General features: G+C 54.9%; 1 protein-coding gene across 1 annotated transcript; it reads left to right on the top strand.

Annotated features, from left to right (window-relative positions):
• Positions 1-2055: 2055 nt before the first annotated feature.
• Positions 2056-15668, top strand: FRS3 (fibroblast growth factor receptor substrate 3). The gene is made up of 7 exons (XM_054648759.2): positions 2056-2313; positions 5468-5597; positions 5763-5851; positions 7130-7316; positions 9980-10141; positions 11059-11210; positions 12407-15668. Exons 3-7 carry the CDS (start codon positions 5786-5788, stop codon positions 13274-13276), a joined length of 1437 nt encoding a protein of 478 aa, XP_054504734.2. The 5' UTR covers positions 2056-2313; positions 5468-5597; positions 5763-5785; the 3' UTR covers positions 13277-15668.
• The last annotated feature ends 396 nt before the right edge of the window (positions 15669-16064 follow it).

Raw genomic sequence — 16064 nt, 5'->3', positions numbered from 1 at the left:
CACCCAGGCAGGAGTCAGGGGAAAATTGATCAGAGCACGGCGTCCTGCTGGTGTTCCTGTGCATTTCTCACCACGCTGTAAGATTTTCCTGCCTGCTGATGTGGCTTTGGGGATGAGAACTGACACAGCATCCCCCAAAAACCCCCCAGGTCTGCAGGGACCAGGCTGGATCTCTGCCACCTGCGTGGTCCTGGGAGCTGTGGCTGGTTTTGGGAGCCCTGAGGGGTGCAGATGGCTCCTGTTGGTGCTGGGATCAGGGCTGGGAGTGCAGCCAGAACTCACAGGGGTGGTGATTTGGCAGAGGAGGTGCCAGGCTCCGTGACAAGCCCGTGGCACTGCTGGGTGAGGCCGTGCAGGGCGGTGCTGGGCACAGGCTGTGGTGCTGCTTTATGGAAGAGGTTGCCCCATCCCAAGGTCAGGTTGGATGGGGTTTGTGATGATTTCTTAGGATTTTAGCTTTTATCTTTTCCATACATTTATAATCCTGTGATTCTTTAGTGTATAATTCTAAACTCCTCGCACAGTGTCAGCTGCTGCTTTCCCATTTTGACACAACAATTCCTCTCCAGGCCTGGGAATCAACACCACCTCAGTGCCTCAGGCCCTGAGAGATCAACAAAAGTGATTTATTTAGGGGGAGCAAACTTGGGGTCAATGACTTCATTACCTGAAGCTGTAATTGGGAAATTAACCTCCAATATACAAATGGCCCAAACTTATAAAAGTGTGAAAACCCCGTGACCCGTGCTCCATTTTTGGGTGGGCTTCATCTGCCCTAAATGTACCTGAAGGCCTTTAAATAAATAAATATATAAATAAACAAACAAACAAATAAATAAATAAATCTGCTCTTTATTTTCTCGATTTTATTTGATCTCTGGTTTTAGGTAGCCGGGATAAGGAGCAACTTAGGATACTGGAAATTGTCCCTTTAAAAAGGATTTTTAAAGTCCCCTTCCAACCCAAACCATTTGAGGATCCTCTGCACAATCCCCTGAGCAGGGGGAGAACCAGGAGGAGGAAGAGGAGGGGGGAAGCACCCCCATGCTGCTCTCCCCCCTGTGCAGGGGTCCCAGCGGGGCTGGCACTGCCCGGGGTCCCCGTGAGGTCCCCGATGTCCCCACGCTGTTGTCCTGGTCCCTGCAGCTTTATCTTGGCCCCGTTGCTGTTGGACTTTGTCCCCGCGGGTGGTGACAGGGCCCCCCCCTCGTCCCCTGCTCCCCCCATGCTCCTCCATCCCTCCCCAGGGCGGAAAAATTCACGGGCAAAGTCCTCCTTGGGCACCGGGGGGGGACACAGAGGGGTCACCGGGGCTTTCCCGAGGTGGCATCGGCCACTGCGCCATGGCAACAGCCCGGGGGTGGCCCCAGTGTCCCCAGAGAGGGCAGGGACAGCAGGACACGCTGGGTGGCGCTGGGATGAGGAGCTGGCAGCTCCCCCGACGCCCCTCTAGAGTCTGCCTCAACTCCCGACCCCCCAAATCCCCCTGCGCTGACCCCCGAGGGCATCCTTCCATCCCAGACCCCCCAAATCCCCCTCCCTGACCCTTCCTTGAGAAACCTCCTGGCCCTGAGCCCCCAAATCCCCCTGCAGTGACCCCCAGCCCTTCTCCCTCCCCAGTTCCCCTCCACCGATCCCCCTTGAGCATCTCCCAAACCCAGACCCCCAAACCCTCTCACTGACACCCCAAACCTACCCCAGACCCCCCCAAAACCTCTCACTGACCCCCAAACCCTCTCACTAACCCCCAAAACTTTCCCCAGACCCCCAAACCCTCTGTGACCACCCCAAACCCTCCCCAGACAGCCCAAACCCTCCACTGACCCCCCAAACCCTCTGTGACCACCCCAAACCCTCCACTGACCCCCCAAACCCTCTGTGACCACCCCAAACCCTCCATTGACCCCCAAACCCTCCACTGACCCCCAAATCCCATTCCCCAGACCCCCCAAACGCCTGTCCATCCCCTTCGCCCTGACCACGCCCACATGACCAGGCCCACCCAAGCCCCGCCCACCAGGCCCCGCCCCCTCGGCGCCGCCGCGCCCCCCTGGCGCCCCCTGGCGGCCTCGCGGCGCTGTCGCGGTGTCGCTGCTCCGGCGGGCCCGGCCCGGCCCCGATCGCTCCGGGCCCCACCGGGGACCCCCGGACCCGCCGGGCCGGGCAGGGCCAGGGCCGGGCCGGGGGCCCCGACACGCTCCGGGCCCCGGGAAGGGCCGGGCCGGGGGTCCCGACACGCTCTGAGCCCCGGGAAGGGCCGGGCCGGGGGCTCCGGGCCGCAGGTCCCGGACGGCGGAGCCGGGAGCGCCTCAGGTACCGAGCAGCGCCCGGAGCGCGGCCGCGGCATCGCCCCCGTCCCCCTCCCCTCGTGCCCTCCCCGGGCTGCCCCGGCCGCCCCTCGCAGCCAATTCCCCGGGAGCCCCCCGAGACTCGCCCCTTCCTCAGGGCCCTCGCTCCCACGGGCTCTGCAGGCCCGTCCTCCTCCCTCCATCCCCTTCCTCCTCCCTCCATCCCCTTCCTCCTCCCTCCATCCTCTTCCCCATCCCTCCATCCCCTTCCTTATCTCTCCATCCCCTTCCCCATCCCTCCATCCCCTTCCCCATCCCTCCATCCCCTTCCCCATCCCTCCATTCCCTTCCTTATCTCTCCATCCCTTTCCTCATCCCTCCATCCTCCTCCCTCCATCCCCTTCCTCATCCCTCCCATGTCCCTGCAGCCCCATCCTCCTCGTCCCTGCAGCCCCTTCCACCTTTCTCCATCCTTTTCCCCATCTCTGCATCCCCTTCCCAATCTCTGTATCCCCTTCCCCATCCCTCCATCCCCCTCCTCTTTCCCCCATCCCCTTTTTGCCCCTCCTGCCCCCAGAGCTGTCCCCCTGCTCCCCCTCCTTTTCCTGGCTCTGTCCCTGTGTGTCCTGGAGGGGCTGATGTGGGTCCAGGTGCTTTTCCACACGTGTCTGTCCCTGTGCAGGGGGTGTCAGGCTGCCCCCCTGACCCTTTGGGATTAGGGGAACTTTCTCCAGCTCTGGCTTTAAGGAGGGTGTGAAGGCACGAGGGGCTTCTGCAGCCTGGGGGGTTCGGGAGGATGGGAACAACCTGGGAATTTGGGAGAGGCTGCTCCAGGCAGGGCTGAGGAGGGTTTGGGTCAGGATCCTGGGAGTCTGGGTGGGGCTGGTGGCCTTAGGAGGGAGCCAGCCCTGCTGTGGGGACCCTGCTGGGCTCTGGGGGTGGTTTTAGGGACTGGCTGGGCTCTGAGCTGGCAAACAGGGCTGGGGAGGTGAGCTGGAAGTGCAGAGCAGGAGCCTGGGGAGTCGGGAATCTCAGTGGCTGTGTGGAAGGGATGCTGATGAAAAATTCACCAGTGAGGAGCAGGGGGAAGCACCCAGGGAGTGCTCAGGGGTCTCCTGGTGGTTTTTTAATTCATTTGTTCGATTCTCAGTGTAAAAACTGTCCTTGGTAAGCCACAGCACTTCAGGCCGACCCCGCACAGATGGAGGTGGAGGGAGAGGAGTGCAGGAAGAGGAGAAAAGGCAGAATGTTTTCTCCCAGCTCCTATTCCTGAGGGAATTGCTGGGGTGGGACTGGGAGAGCCCAGCCAGAGAGGAGCCAGCCCCCAGTACCCAGATGAGCTGGATCTGTGCTAAATTCCTGTGAGGGGAATGAATAAATCCCTGCAGAGGCCAGGAGGAGCAGCAGCAGGCTGGGGCAGGGCGTGGGGTGGCACAGGGAAGGGCTGGGGCTGCTCTAGGGCTGGCAGGTGTGTGCAGGAGGGCACCTGGCACCGCCTTTGTTTGTTCTCAGCTCGCACAGAAAGGAACTTTCCTCTCTCCTGGGCACTTGGCAGGGCTGGGGCACGGTGGGGAATTCTGCAAGGGCCGAGAGGTGCAGTGGGAGGTGATTTATGGAGCTGTTTTTGATGTAGAAATGGAATGGGACCCTTGGGCAGCTCTGCCCCCTCCCTCCACACTGGAAAGGGCCTGGAGCAGCTCTGCCACTCTGTGAGCTGTGGTTTCATTGGGAGGAGGGGGAGGCAGAGTCTGGCAGAGGGAGAGACTTGAAATGGAGAGAGATTTCCAGTGGAAAGAGGTTCCAAGGGAAGGAGGGTCCCGATAGAAGATGTTTCCAATGGGAAAAAGTTTGCAATAGAAAGAGGTTCCAAGGGAAAGAGGGTTTCGAATGGAAAGAGGGTCCCAACGGAAAAAAAAGCTTCCAATGAAAGAGATTTCCAATAGAAAGAGGTTCCCAGTGGAAAGAGATTTCCAATGGAAGGAGGTTTCCAATAGAAGGAGGTTCCAAATGGAAAGAGGGTCCCAAATAGAGAGAGATTTCCAAATGGAAAGAGGTTCCCAACAGCAGGAGGGTCCCAAATAAAGAGGTTTCCAATGGAAAGAGGCTCTCAATGGAAAGAGATTCTAAATGGAAAGAGGTTCCCAATGGAAAGAGATTTCCAATGGAAAGAGATTTCCAGTGGAAGGAGGTTTCCATGGAAAGGGGGTCCCAAATAAAGAGGTTTCCAATAGAAAGAGGCTCCCAATGGAAGGAGATTTCCAATGGGAAGAGGTTTCCAATAGAAAGAGGTTTCCAATGGGAAGAGGTTTCCAGTAGAAAGAGAGCCCCAAATAAAGAGGCTCCCTATAAAAGAGGCTCCCAATGGAAGAGGTTTCCAGTGGAAGAAGTTTCCAATGGAAGGAGGTTCCCATGGAAAGGGGGTCCCAAATAAAGAGGTTTCCAATGGAAAGAGGTTCCCAAAGTGCCATTTCCTGCCCTGGTGCCGGGCTGGGGATCCTGGTGGATCAGGTGGAGACACTGAGCTGCTCTCAGGGCACACCTGGCCTCATCCCCTGTCACCTGCCCAAGTTCCCATCAGGGAGAGCAGAATTTCCCATTTCTCACTGCAATTAAAAAAAAAAAACCAGGAATATTTCTCACTGTGAGTGCAAAACACAGGAGTGTTCCTCACTGCCTCCCTGCCTGATCCTTGCACTGACTGGGTCAGATATCAGAGTTTTGGTGTTTCCTGGGACAGATATCAGAGTTTTTTGTGTTTTCTGGCCTTTTTTTTTTTTTTTGCTTCTCCTCCTCCAAAGCAGAGCAGCTGCTGTTCCCTGACCCTGAAGGACCTTCCCTGCACTGAAGGCACCTTCACATTCCTCAGCAGCAGCAGCAGCTGCCTCACCACCCCTGGCTGCTCAGTTTTATTTCCTTCACCCTGCTAAACCCCACTCCCCTCTAGGATTCCAAAGCCAGGAAATAAAATGTATCTTAATTAATTTTTTTTAAAATTATTTTTAGCGGTGTGTTTTTCATCGTTGTGCAGAGTTTTCTGTGTTGATATAAATGTAATTAATTCAACACAAAATGCACCTGCTTTCCTTGGGTTGTCTGAAGGGAAGTTCAGTCACTCTCCCACCCCCTGCTTTTGAATTTTCTCTGCTTTTATCATTGTTTAATTGTGTTCTCCTTGCCAGGTGGAAGATGGGAGTGTTCCCCTCCTGTTTTAGGTGAAACCTGCTTGCCATGAAATCCCGAGGGAGGTAGAGGGACTGCAGTGGGAATTCCTTCTCACTCCTCCACAACAAATCCAACAGCTGCCTAATGGTAAGAGTTGGTTTTAATTAACATTTATGGCATTAATCAAGGAGCAGAGCAAAGAGTTGGAGCTCCAGACTCACAGGGATGGGAAGGGCACAGCTGGAGAGGGTGGGAGAGGTGGATTTTGGGATTTGGGGTCTGATTGTGCCACCTTTTGTGTCCTGTCCCCAGGGATTGCCTCTCTGCCTGGCGTCATGGGGAGCTGCTGCAGCTGTCTGTGCCCAGACAGCATCCCAGACAACCATCCCACCAAATTCAAGGTAAATTTTTGTTCTTCCAGCCCCATCAGAGGGTCTGGGACAGCTCTGACTGCACGAGGGGAGAGCAAACTCCTACACACAAGCATCCCTCCAGAGGATTTGCAAATTCATCATTTCTAGCGATGAATTTGGTTTTTTTTTTTTCCTTTTATTTTCCTCCCTTTCCTTAAGAAACTCCTGCTGAAAATGCATTTGTTGCTAAATTGCCTGTGCTTGGGAAATGCAAGGAAATGGGGGACTGGAGAGAAAAACCTTTTATTGCTCAGGGCTGTGTTCCAGAGCCTGGGCTCAACCACAGCAGCTGAGCTGCCAAGGGCTGCCAGCTCCTGCCAGCCACGGGTCCCTGCTGGCAGCTGGGAGAAAGGCAGCAGGAAACGGGGGGAAAATCCATGGAATTGCAGGAAATGGGGGAAATCCATGGAATTGCAGTGCTTGGAGCTGCTCAGGGACACCTGGGAGCCCTGTCCAGCTCTGGGTCCTCACGGCAAGGGAGATGTGGAGGGGCTGGAGGGAAGGGAATGGAGCTGGAGCACCTGGAGAAGGGTCTGGAGAGTCCTGAGGGAGCTGGGAAGGGGCTGAGCCTGGAGAAAAGGAGGCTCAGGGGGAATTTGGGATTTTATCCCAGGGAACAGGGACAGGAGGAGAGGGAACGGCCTCAGGCTGGGCTGGGGAGGTCAGCGATGATGAGAGACTCTGAGAGATGGTCAGAAGAATCCAAATTTATTGTGGACTAAAAATCCAAATTTATTGTGGACTACCTATGCTCATATACTATTTTGGGAAGGCTGGAAATGTTTTATTACAATGATTGGGTTAATAATCATATAAACAAACTTCAGCATTTTACAGCATCTCTCTCTTGCAGAAATCTTGGTGTAATTTTCTTATCCACTAAGTCAGCCTGGTTTAATCTTCTTGCAATCTTCAAAGCTGTTTGTTCTTGCCAAGGCCTCCTGATTATCAAATCTCTTATGCTAACCAGGCCCAAAGTCCTGTGTGTCCCAAAAAGGGGAGGTTTGGGCTGGAAATCAGCAGGAATTTCCTCATGGAAAGAGTGGTCATGCCTTGGAAGTGCCCAGGGAGTTCCCCACAACTTTCCCCAATCATTGTTCTTGGGAAAGGCTGCGAGAAGATCAGAAAAAAAAAATGAAAACCAATTCTGATCTTAACTTTTCCACCTGTTACTGTGAACACGCGGAATGCGTTACGGAGATAACAAAAGGGCGGTTTCTTAATTAACCACCGTTAATTTGTTAATTAACACGGGCGTCCCTGCAGGTGACCAACGTGGACGACGAGGGGCACGAGCTGGGCTCGGGGGTGATGGAGCTGACGCGGCGGGAGCTGATCCTGCACTCGCACAAGCGCGACGCCGTGAGGTGGCCGTACCTGAGCCTGCGGCGCTACGGCTTCGACTCCAACCTGTTCTCCTTCGAGAGCGGCCGCCGCTGCCACACCGGCCAGGGTCAGTGCCAGGGGGACAGGGACAGGGCCTGAGGGGACAGGGACAGGGCAGGGACAGTGCCTGAGGGGCTGCAGGGCTGCAGGACTCCAACCTGTTCTCCTTCGAGAGCGGCCGCCGCTGCCACACCGGGCAGGGTCAGTGCCAGGGGGACAGGGACAGGGCAGGGACAGGGACAGGGACAGGGCCAGGGCAGGGACAGGGACAGGGACAGGGACAGGGCCTGAGGGGACAGGGACAGGGACAGGGCCTGAGGGGCTGCAGGGCTTCGACTCCAACCTGTTCTCCTTCGAGAGCGGCCGCCGCTGCCACACTGGCCAGGGTCAGTGCTGGGACAGGGACAGGGACAAGGCCTGAGGGGACAGGGACAGGGACAGGGACAGGGACAGGGACAGGGACAGGGACAGGGACAGTGCCTGAGGGGCTGCGGGGCTTCGACTCCAACCTGTTCTCCTTTGAGAGCAGCCGCCACTGCCACACCGGCCAGGGTCAGTGCTGGGATAGGGACAGGGCAGGGTCAGTGCCAGGGGGACAGGGCCTGAGGGGACAGGGACAGGGCAGGGGCAGAGCCTGAGGGGACAGGGACAGGGACAGTGCCTGAGGGGCTGCAGGGCTGCAGGACTCCAACCTGTTCTCCTTTGAGAGCAGCTGCCACTGCCACACCGGCCAGGGTCAGTGCCAGGGGGGACAGGGACAGGGCCTGAGGGGACAGGGACAGGCAGGGACAGGGACAGGGACAGTGCCTGAGGGGCTCCCTGAGGACAGGGACAGTGGCCAGGGCAGGGACAGGGACAGGGGAGCTTCAACTCCAACCTGTTCTCCTTTGAGAGCAGGGGGAGTGGCAGGGGCAGGGGCAGGGACAGGGACAGGGACAGGGACAGGATCAGTGCACAGTGAGGGTCAGTGCCTGAGGGGTTCCCTGGGGCTGGGTCAGTGCCTGGGGGCTCTCTGGGAGCAGCAATGCTGAGATTTCTCTCCCCTTGATGCCAGAGAGGCTAGACAGAGTTAAAGGAATAAAGTAGGATTTATTAAAATACAGTGACAGTGACCTCTATTTATTAAAATATAGGGACAGAGGTGCTGGGGAAGGGCTGTCCCTGTCCCCTCACCTTGTCCCCTGTCCTGTCTTCAAGGATACACCTTGGGCAGTACAAGAGCCCAGCTGTGGCTGCACCCAAAGGTGGACACCTGGTCATGAGTTTTCACACTTTTATAAGTTCTGGTCCATTTCCATACTGGGGTTAATTATCCAATCACAGCTCCAGCTTCTGCAGTCCCATCCTCCCAGCCTGCTCTCCTCAATTTGCTGGTTCTGCTCAGAGCTCTGATTTTGGAACTTGGTGACAGAGGAGAAGGTTTCCCACCACGTTTCACCGATGCTGAGAGCACGGAGAGGGAAGTGACTCACCCAGGAGCTGATGCCAAGTCACAGCAGCACTGGGAATAGTCTGGGGATTGAGGAATTACAGTTTTACACTGCTGCCTCTTGGTTCCTTCACCAGTCTGGCTCTGTTGCTTTTTAAAAAGAGCTGAACATTTCCTTGGCATCTGCATCCCCTGGGAGAAAAGCAAAAGTTGTTTCCTCGTTCTCTTAATGTGTTTGTAAACTCCAAAAGGGCTCCCGTGAGTGCTCAGGGTCTGTGTGAATCTGCACTGGCATCTGCTGCTCTTTAATGTTTATTTCAGTGGGGTTTTCCTCTCCCATCAGGGAATTTGTCCTTTGGTTTCTGGTTTTTTTTTGCCTTTCGCAGGGTTGAGGATCAGTGGTGAAAATTTAACCCAGGGATAAAAGTTCTGCCCTCAGCGTGGTTTGGTTCTGTTCAGGTCCAGGCAGAGGGGAGGAAGCAGAGCTCTCACACCCTGCAGAGGTTTTATCAGGCACTCTTCAGGCAGAAATGAGAGGGGTGATGTGTTCTGTTGAATTTTCTCCCTTCTTTGAAGGATTTTATCCTGCTTATTAATTTTACCTGGAGCCCTCCTAGCTGCTGCTGCTCCCCACCTGCTGCAAGGCAGATCCAGCTGGGTTTTTTTGGGTGGAAAATGAGGATCTTTGGGAGCAGCCCTTGTTGCCAGGCTGTTCCTGTTGCCATGGCTGTGCTGTGTGTGTGTATGTGCCAGCCTGGGATTGGCTCCTGGCCTGGGCTGCTCCTTTGGGGACAGACTCTTCAATCCCAGAGATTTTTAAAAACGTGACATTTCCATCCCTCCCTCCTGTGCACGGGGCCCAGCCCAGCTTTGAGGAGGCACTGCCTGGGTTTTCCCCTGGAAAAGGATGCAGGGGGTGCCAGGGGGGTTCAGTAGGAGAGGGGAGCAGCTCACCTGGCCCCCCACACCTGTGTGGGGTGAGATTCCTCTGCACTGAGGGGGTTTAAACCAGCCTGGGCTTGTGGCAGGTTGGGAGTGGAACTGGATGACCTTTAAGGTCTCTTCCAACCCAAACCATTCTGTTTTCCATGATTTCTGCTGTTATTTCCTGAATAATCCACAGGGTTCTTGGTGGTGGCTTGATGGTGCTAAACAACAGCAGAATAAATCAGAATTCATTTAGAAATGGGAACAACACAGATTTTTAAATTTTTAAAATATATATTTTTTTTATATTTTAAAATATTTTTAAAGCAGGATCATTTCCTTGCTGTTCTAACCCTCCTCTCTGTCCCTGGCAGGGATTTTTGCCTTCAAGTGCTCCAGAGCAGAGGAGATCTTCAACCTGCTGCAGGACCTGATGCAATGCAACAGCATCAATGTGGTGGAGGAGCCCATGGTGGTGACCAGGAACAGCCACCCCTCGGAGGGGGAGCTGGCCCACAGCCCCCAGGGCCCCACCAGTAAGGGGACAGCACTGGGGACACAGGGCTGGGCTGGGTCTTGGTTTGAAAAGTCTGCTAAGGAAGGCAGGAACCTCCCTTGAAATGGAGAATTTGAACCCCCTCCCTCGTAATTATTGTAATTTTGAAATTAAGGGGTTCTCAGGGGAAGATATGGGAGGAGGAATAACAGTTCTTTATTAGGGAATAAAAATAAAATTAAAATGCAATAATATGAAGCAACCCTGACAGAATCAGAGCAGGAGCTGATCCCTGAGGGTCAGGGTGGTGGCACAGCCCCATTCCATGGTGGCAAGGGGACAGCACTGGGGACACAGGGCTGGGCTGGGTCTTGGTTTGAAAAGTCTGCTAGGAAGGCAGGAACCTCCCTTGAAATGGAGAATTTGAACCCCTTCCCTCGTAATTATTGTAATTTTGAAATTAAGGGGTTCTCAGGGGAAGATATGGGAGGAGGAATAACAGTTATTAGGGAAAAAATAAAAATAAAATAAACTAATTATAATCCCTCCTGATTATTGACGTTAAGGGGTTCTCAGAGGAAGATATGGGAGTAGGAATAACAGTTCTTTATTAGGGAATAAAAATAAAAATAAAATTTAAATGCAGTAATACGAAGCAACCCTGACAGAGTCAGAGCAGGAGCTGATCCCTGTGGGTCAGGGTGGTGGCACAGTCCCATCCCATGGTGGCTCAGCCCTCCTGCAGTGCCAGCTGTGCTTCTGCTGGAGCATTGGAAAGGCTCAATTCCTGTCTCCATGAGGAATTCTTTAGATTTAAAGGAGGGCCTGGCCCTGGCATGGCCCCTGGGCAGGCCTGTTTTACCTTCCAGGGTGTCCACAAGAGCCCAGCTCACTCTGAAAACGTAATAATTCTATTTTGTACCCATTCAATGCTCCTCTGCCTTGATTCCCTCACAGGTCTGGGCTACACTGGACTTCCCAATGGATTTCACAGCTTCCCTGGAGAATCCCTGCCCTGCTCTGCAGCCCAGCACCCCTCAGTGAGCAGCCTGAGACATTCCTCTGTGGGGGAAGACTCTACCCACCCCCTCCTGGGGCCTGAGGAGCAGGTAAACCCACCCTCAACTCTGCTGGCTGCACTTCTGGGTTTCCCTCACTCAAAGCGCAGGGGATCCTCACACCTCGTCACTCTTTTTATTCTCTTTACTTCGTTTTACTCCTGGAGGCTTCTGCTCTTTGATACTTCACTAGAACTGGTGTTCTGTCAAAAAAAAATATCTGAGTTTTATCCTCAGCTCACTGGTATTTGGGTGGCAGTGACCTGCCAGCTGTCACACAACCCCTAAATTTCAGACCCTTGTTATTTTTGGTTTTGAGGTTCAGGTTTTTGCTCGCAGTTGTAGAATTTTGAGATTTTTTTCCTACAAAACCCAGCTGGTCTGAGCCACCCCCAGGGAGGCCTGGGCAGGTGTGAGGGCTGTGGGGTCACCTGTGAGGACGCTGGAGGGCACAGTTTGTGAGATGTGCATCGAGCATGACACAGAACCCCAGAATCACTGAGAAAAGATTAAATCCAACCTGTGCCCAGTCCCCCCTGGGCATTGAGTGCCACATCCAGGTGACACCTGCAGGGATGGGCACTCCAAACCTGCCTGGGCAGCCCCTTCCAAAGCCTGACCACCCTTTCCATGAGGAAATGTGGTGCTGTTTGCAGGGGCCTTACCATGAGGGAAGAGATGAGAATGTTGACTCCATGTTTTAGAAGGCTTGATTTGTTATATTATGATATATATTCTATTAAAACTATACTAAAAGAATAGAAGAAAGGATTTTATTAGAAGGTTAGCTAAGAATAGAAAATGAAGGATAACAAAGGCTTGTGACTGACTGAGGCAGTCTGGACAGCTGGACTGTGATTGGCCATTAATTAGAAATAACGAACATGGACTAATCAGAGATGCACTTGTTGCATTCTACAGTAGGAGATAATTATTCTTTACATTTTGTTTCTGAGGCTTCTCAGGAAAGGATTTTTCATAAAACATGTCTGTGACAGGGAAATTCCTGCAGCTGTCCATCCATGAGGACACACAGTGTGCATCTGCAGCTGCACTCATCATCTCTCTCCCAGCCCACAAAACCCAAACCAACTTCTACATTTGACCTCCCAAAACCTTCCCAACTTCCAAAATCCTTTCTCCTCTGAGGAACCCCCCTCTCCTGGTGGTTTCTTGGTTTCTCAGCTGCTTTGCTCTGGTCTGTGCTGTCTCCTCCTTTCACTGTCCCTCTGCTTCTCTCCTTGCAGTCCCACACCTACGTCAACACCGGGGAGCCGGAGCCGAGGGGCCGGCACTGTTTGCACTCCCTGCCTGAAGCCCACCCTCCTTTCCCCCCTAGGAACCACAGCTGCTCCCTGGAAGACCGGAACCCCCAGGTCTTCCTGCAGCCAGGGGAGGTGAAATTCGTGCTGGCTCCCACCTCCGGCTACCGCCGGCTGTGCCGGCAGCCCCGCCAATGCCGGCCTCACCTCTGCGCCCCCAACAACAACAACAACGAGTGCCAGCAGGGCTGTCCATCCCCACAGTGTGTCTATGAGAACCTCAACGGGCTGGTGGCCCCCAGCAGCTCGTCCCTGTGCCGGGCTGGTCACTCCAAGGCGTCCCGGGAGGACGGGAGCTGCTCCCAGCGCCGCTCGGCGCTGCTGCACTACGAGAACCTGCCGGCGCTGCCGCCGGTCTGGGAGCTGCAGCCAGCCCAGCACAGGGATGAGGACGCTGGCACGGCACCCACACCGTCCCCAAACGGCTTCTCTGAGGCTGGAGAGGAGGAGCCCCTGCAGAATCCCCCCGCGGGCTCGGAGCCGCGCCGCGCTTTCCTGCCCAGGCCCAGGCGCAGCCGCCTGCCCAACGTCTTCAGCTTCGACTTCCCCCGGCCCTGCCCGGAGCCTCCACGGCAGCTCAACTACATCCAGGTGGAGCTGGAGCCCGAGGCCTGCAAGGGACAGCAGGAGCCCAGGGTGGCAGCCCCCGGCAGCCCCGGTGCCCGCCGCACCGACTCCTACGCCATCATCGACCTCAAGAAGACGGCGGCCATGTCCAGCCTGCAGCGGGCCCTGCCCAGGGACGACGGCACCTCCAGGAAAACTCGGCACAACAGCACTGACCTGCCCCTCTGAGGGCCCCAAGTGCCAGCCCCGTGTCGTGGCTTTGGTCCCTGCCCTTCGCTGTGTCCTGTCCCCCTCTGAGTGTGGCTCCCTCTCTCGCCATTGCCATCCCCCGGGGCCCAGCGTGGCTCCTGCAGCTGCTGCTGTTGAGGCTCTGTCTGTCTGTCCGTCCTCCCCTCTGTGTGTTGCTCGTTTTTCAAGCCTTGTGGGATGTTTGGTGGTTTTTCAAGCCTTGTGGGACGTTTGGTGACTCTGAGGGTGGAATTCCGGTGGCACAGCCTGGGGTGGGGCAGGGCAGAGCCAGCTGGGCAGTGCCTCGGGGCAGTGCTCCCAAAACTGAGCTGCTTCAGGAGCTCTGTGCACGTGGAGCCCGTTCCCCGTGGATTTCACACCTCCAGGAGAGCTCCGTGGTGAGGCCTCTCCAGAGCTGGGGTTTGCCTTGTGCTCCCAGCGGTGCCTGGAGATGAGGAGCTCACGCCGTGGCCTTTCCCTCCTCAGCTCACTGTTTGTTCCTGAAGCTTTTTATCCTTCTGTCCCTGTCTCAGATCCAATTTCAATTGGGCAGCTGCAATGAAACCAGGAGGACACAGAGCCATGGGGCACACACTGTGATCACAGAAACCTGATTGCCTAAATCCTTAAATTCCCTCCCCTGCTTTAGAAGAGGAGGGAAAGGCCACAACCATGAGAGAGATTGGAAGTTTGGTCTAGAAAACTTCACTTGTGCCATACCCTGCTTTGTTTTTTTTTTTTTACCAGGGTTCTATTTGGCAGCTGCTGAGAAGTGCTGTGGGTTTATTTATTTGTTTACTGATTTATTTATGAACTGCTCCTTTGCATCCCAGTTCCTTGCCAAACTGGTGCCAGTCTGCAGCCTGCGCTCGCTGGGGCTCACTCCTGCCTGGGGGGACAGGTCCCAAAAGAGCTTGGTGGCTTTGCTGAGCCACCAACTGGGGGGAAAAAAACCACTGTGGAGAGGAGCAGCTGGGAATGAAGAATGCATGAACTGGGGGGCTGAGCGTCAGGGGGTGGGTGGGAAATGGAATGGGAGCCGTGGGAGTGGGAGCGGAGCCGCCGGGCAGCCGAGCCTGGAGCGGCATCAAAGCTACACCCACGAGCCTGGCTGGGGCTGGGAGCAGCCCAGCTCGGTGTCAGGAGTGAATGTGCAGTTTGTTCTCTCAGCTGTGGGCCTGGAAGGGCTCAAATTCCGGGTACATTCGTGGCCTTTCGCTGTGGATTTCTGTCTCGGTGCCGGGGTGGCGCTGAGCTGCCCCGGGATGTCCCCTTGTCCCTCCCCACGGGACACGCGGCACCTCAGCCTGTCCCTGAATTTCTGTGCCTGTTCCGATGGAGAGCGGTGCTCCGGGGTTCTCTGGGATGCTCTGGGGTGCTCTGGGATCTTGTGGGATTCTCTGGGGTGCTCAGGGATTCTCTGGGGTGCTCTGGGATCCCCTAGGATCCTTTAGGATGCTCTGGGATCCTCTGGATTGCTCTGGGGTGCTCTGGGATCCTCTGGGTTGCTCTGGGATCCTCTGGGATCCTTTAGAATGCTCTGGGATTCTCTGGGGTGCTCTGGGATCCCCTGGGATCCTTTAGGATGCCCTGGGATTCTCTGTGATGCTCTGGGATCCTCTGGATTGCTCTGGGATCCTCTGGGTTGCTCTGGGATGTTTTGGGATCCTCTGGGTTGCTCTGGGATGCTCTGGGACACTCTGGGATCCTCTGGGATGCTCTGGGATCCTGTAGGATCCTCTGGGGTGCTCTGGGATCCTCTGGGTAGCTCTGGGATCATCTGGGATGCTCTGTGACACTCTGGGATTCTCTGGGATGCTCTGGGATCCTGTAGGATCCTCTGGGGTGCTCTGGGACCCTGTAGGATCCGCTGGGATGCCCTGGATCCCCCTCCCTGCTGGCTGTGCCCGCGTTCCTCCTGGGACAGGAGCTGGCTGCAGTGCCAAGCCTCGTGTCCCCCTTGTCCTTTTCCCTCTGCTGGCACCCCTGGAAGAGGCAGGAGCCCCGTCCCCCAGTCCCCCAGCTCCGAGGGCCAGCAGCTCCAGTCCCAGGCCTTGGAAACTCAGCCTTTTGTTCGGTTTTTGGTGCTGTCCTGTCCTGTTGAGCCGTGACCCTGTTGGGAGCAAGGCCACGTGTCCCCAGTCCGAGTGGTGCCATGTTTGTGTCGCAGAACGTGGAGTTCTTGGCTTGCTGTTGCACTATAAATTCCGAGTGTGCCACATGCTTCAATCTGGTTTTTCTTTTCATTTTGGAAGTCCTTGTGCTCGTCTTCCATTCTTTCATCCGTCCCTTGTGCCACCTGTAACTGAAAGGAGACCCAAGTAATATATTTTTATATGTATAACAAATGACTTTATTTGAAGGAAAAAAAAAAAAACCAAACAAAAACAAACAGCCCCCCCCACCCCAAGTAATGTATCCCCCTAAATCCAGCTTTCATTTAGGGAAGTGAGAGAAGAAATTGTTTATATCTTATCTATCTATATAAATATATATATATATATATATATATAAAAAAGTTAACTGCGTTAAGCTTTAAATAAAGTATTTAAATAAAGAATTTCTAAGCCGTCGGTGTCACCCTCTGGGACAGCACAATTCCCTCTGGAGCCTCTGTAGGAACCTGCTGGAGCTGAGAAATACAAAAATCCCTTTTTCCCCAGAAAGGGAAAAGAGGATGGAATGTTTTCATCTTCCGTGAGGGTCCTTTCTAGGGAAATTAAATTCCAGGGGAGGTTCTGGGGTGGCTCTTGGTGCCTTGGGTGGCAGCAGCTCGGGGCTGGGGCTG

Source organism: Agelaius phoeniceus, chromosome 25 (assembly GCF_051311805.1).
Source record: "Agelaius phoeniceus isolate bAgePho1 chromosome 25, bAgePho1.hap1, whole genome shotgun sequence".
Lineage (NCBI taxonomy): Eukaryota > Metazoa > Chordata > Aves > Passeriformes > Icteridae > Agelaius > Agelaius phoeniceus.
This window is presented reverse-complemented; position numbering and strand designations above follow the sequence as displayed.

Excerpts from the sequence above, each read along its gene's own strand:
- FRS3 (XM_054648759.2), top strand. The coding sequence starts at position 5,786 with ATGGGGAGCTGCTGCAGCTGTCTGTGCCCAGACAGCATCCCAGACAAC. Across the intron at positions 5,852-7,129 it reads ACCATCCCACCAAATTCAAG|GTGACCAACGTGGACGACGA; the intron begins GTAAATTTTTGT and ends GCGTCCCTGCAG. Across the intron at positions 11,211-12,406 it reads TCCTGGGGCCTGAGGAGCAG|TCCCACACCTACGTCAACAC; the intron begins GTAAACCCACCC and ends CTCTCCTTGCAG.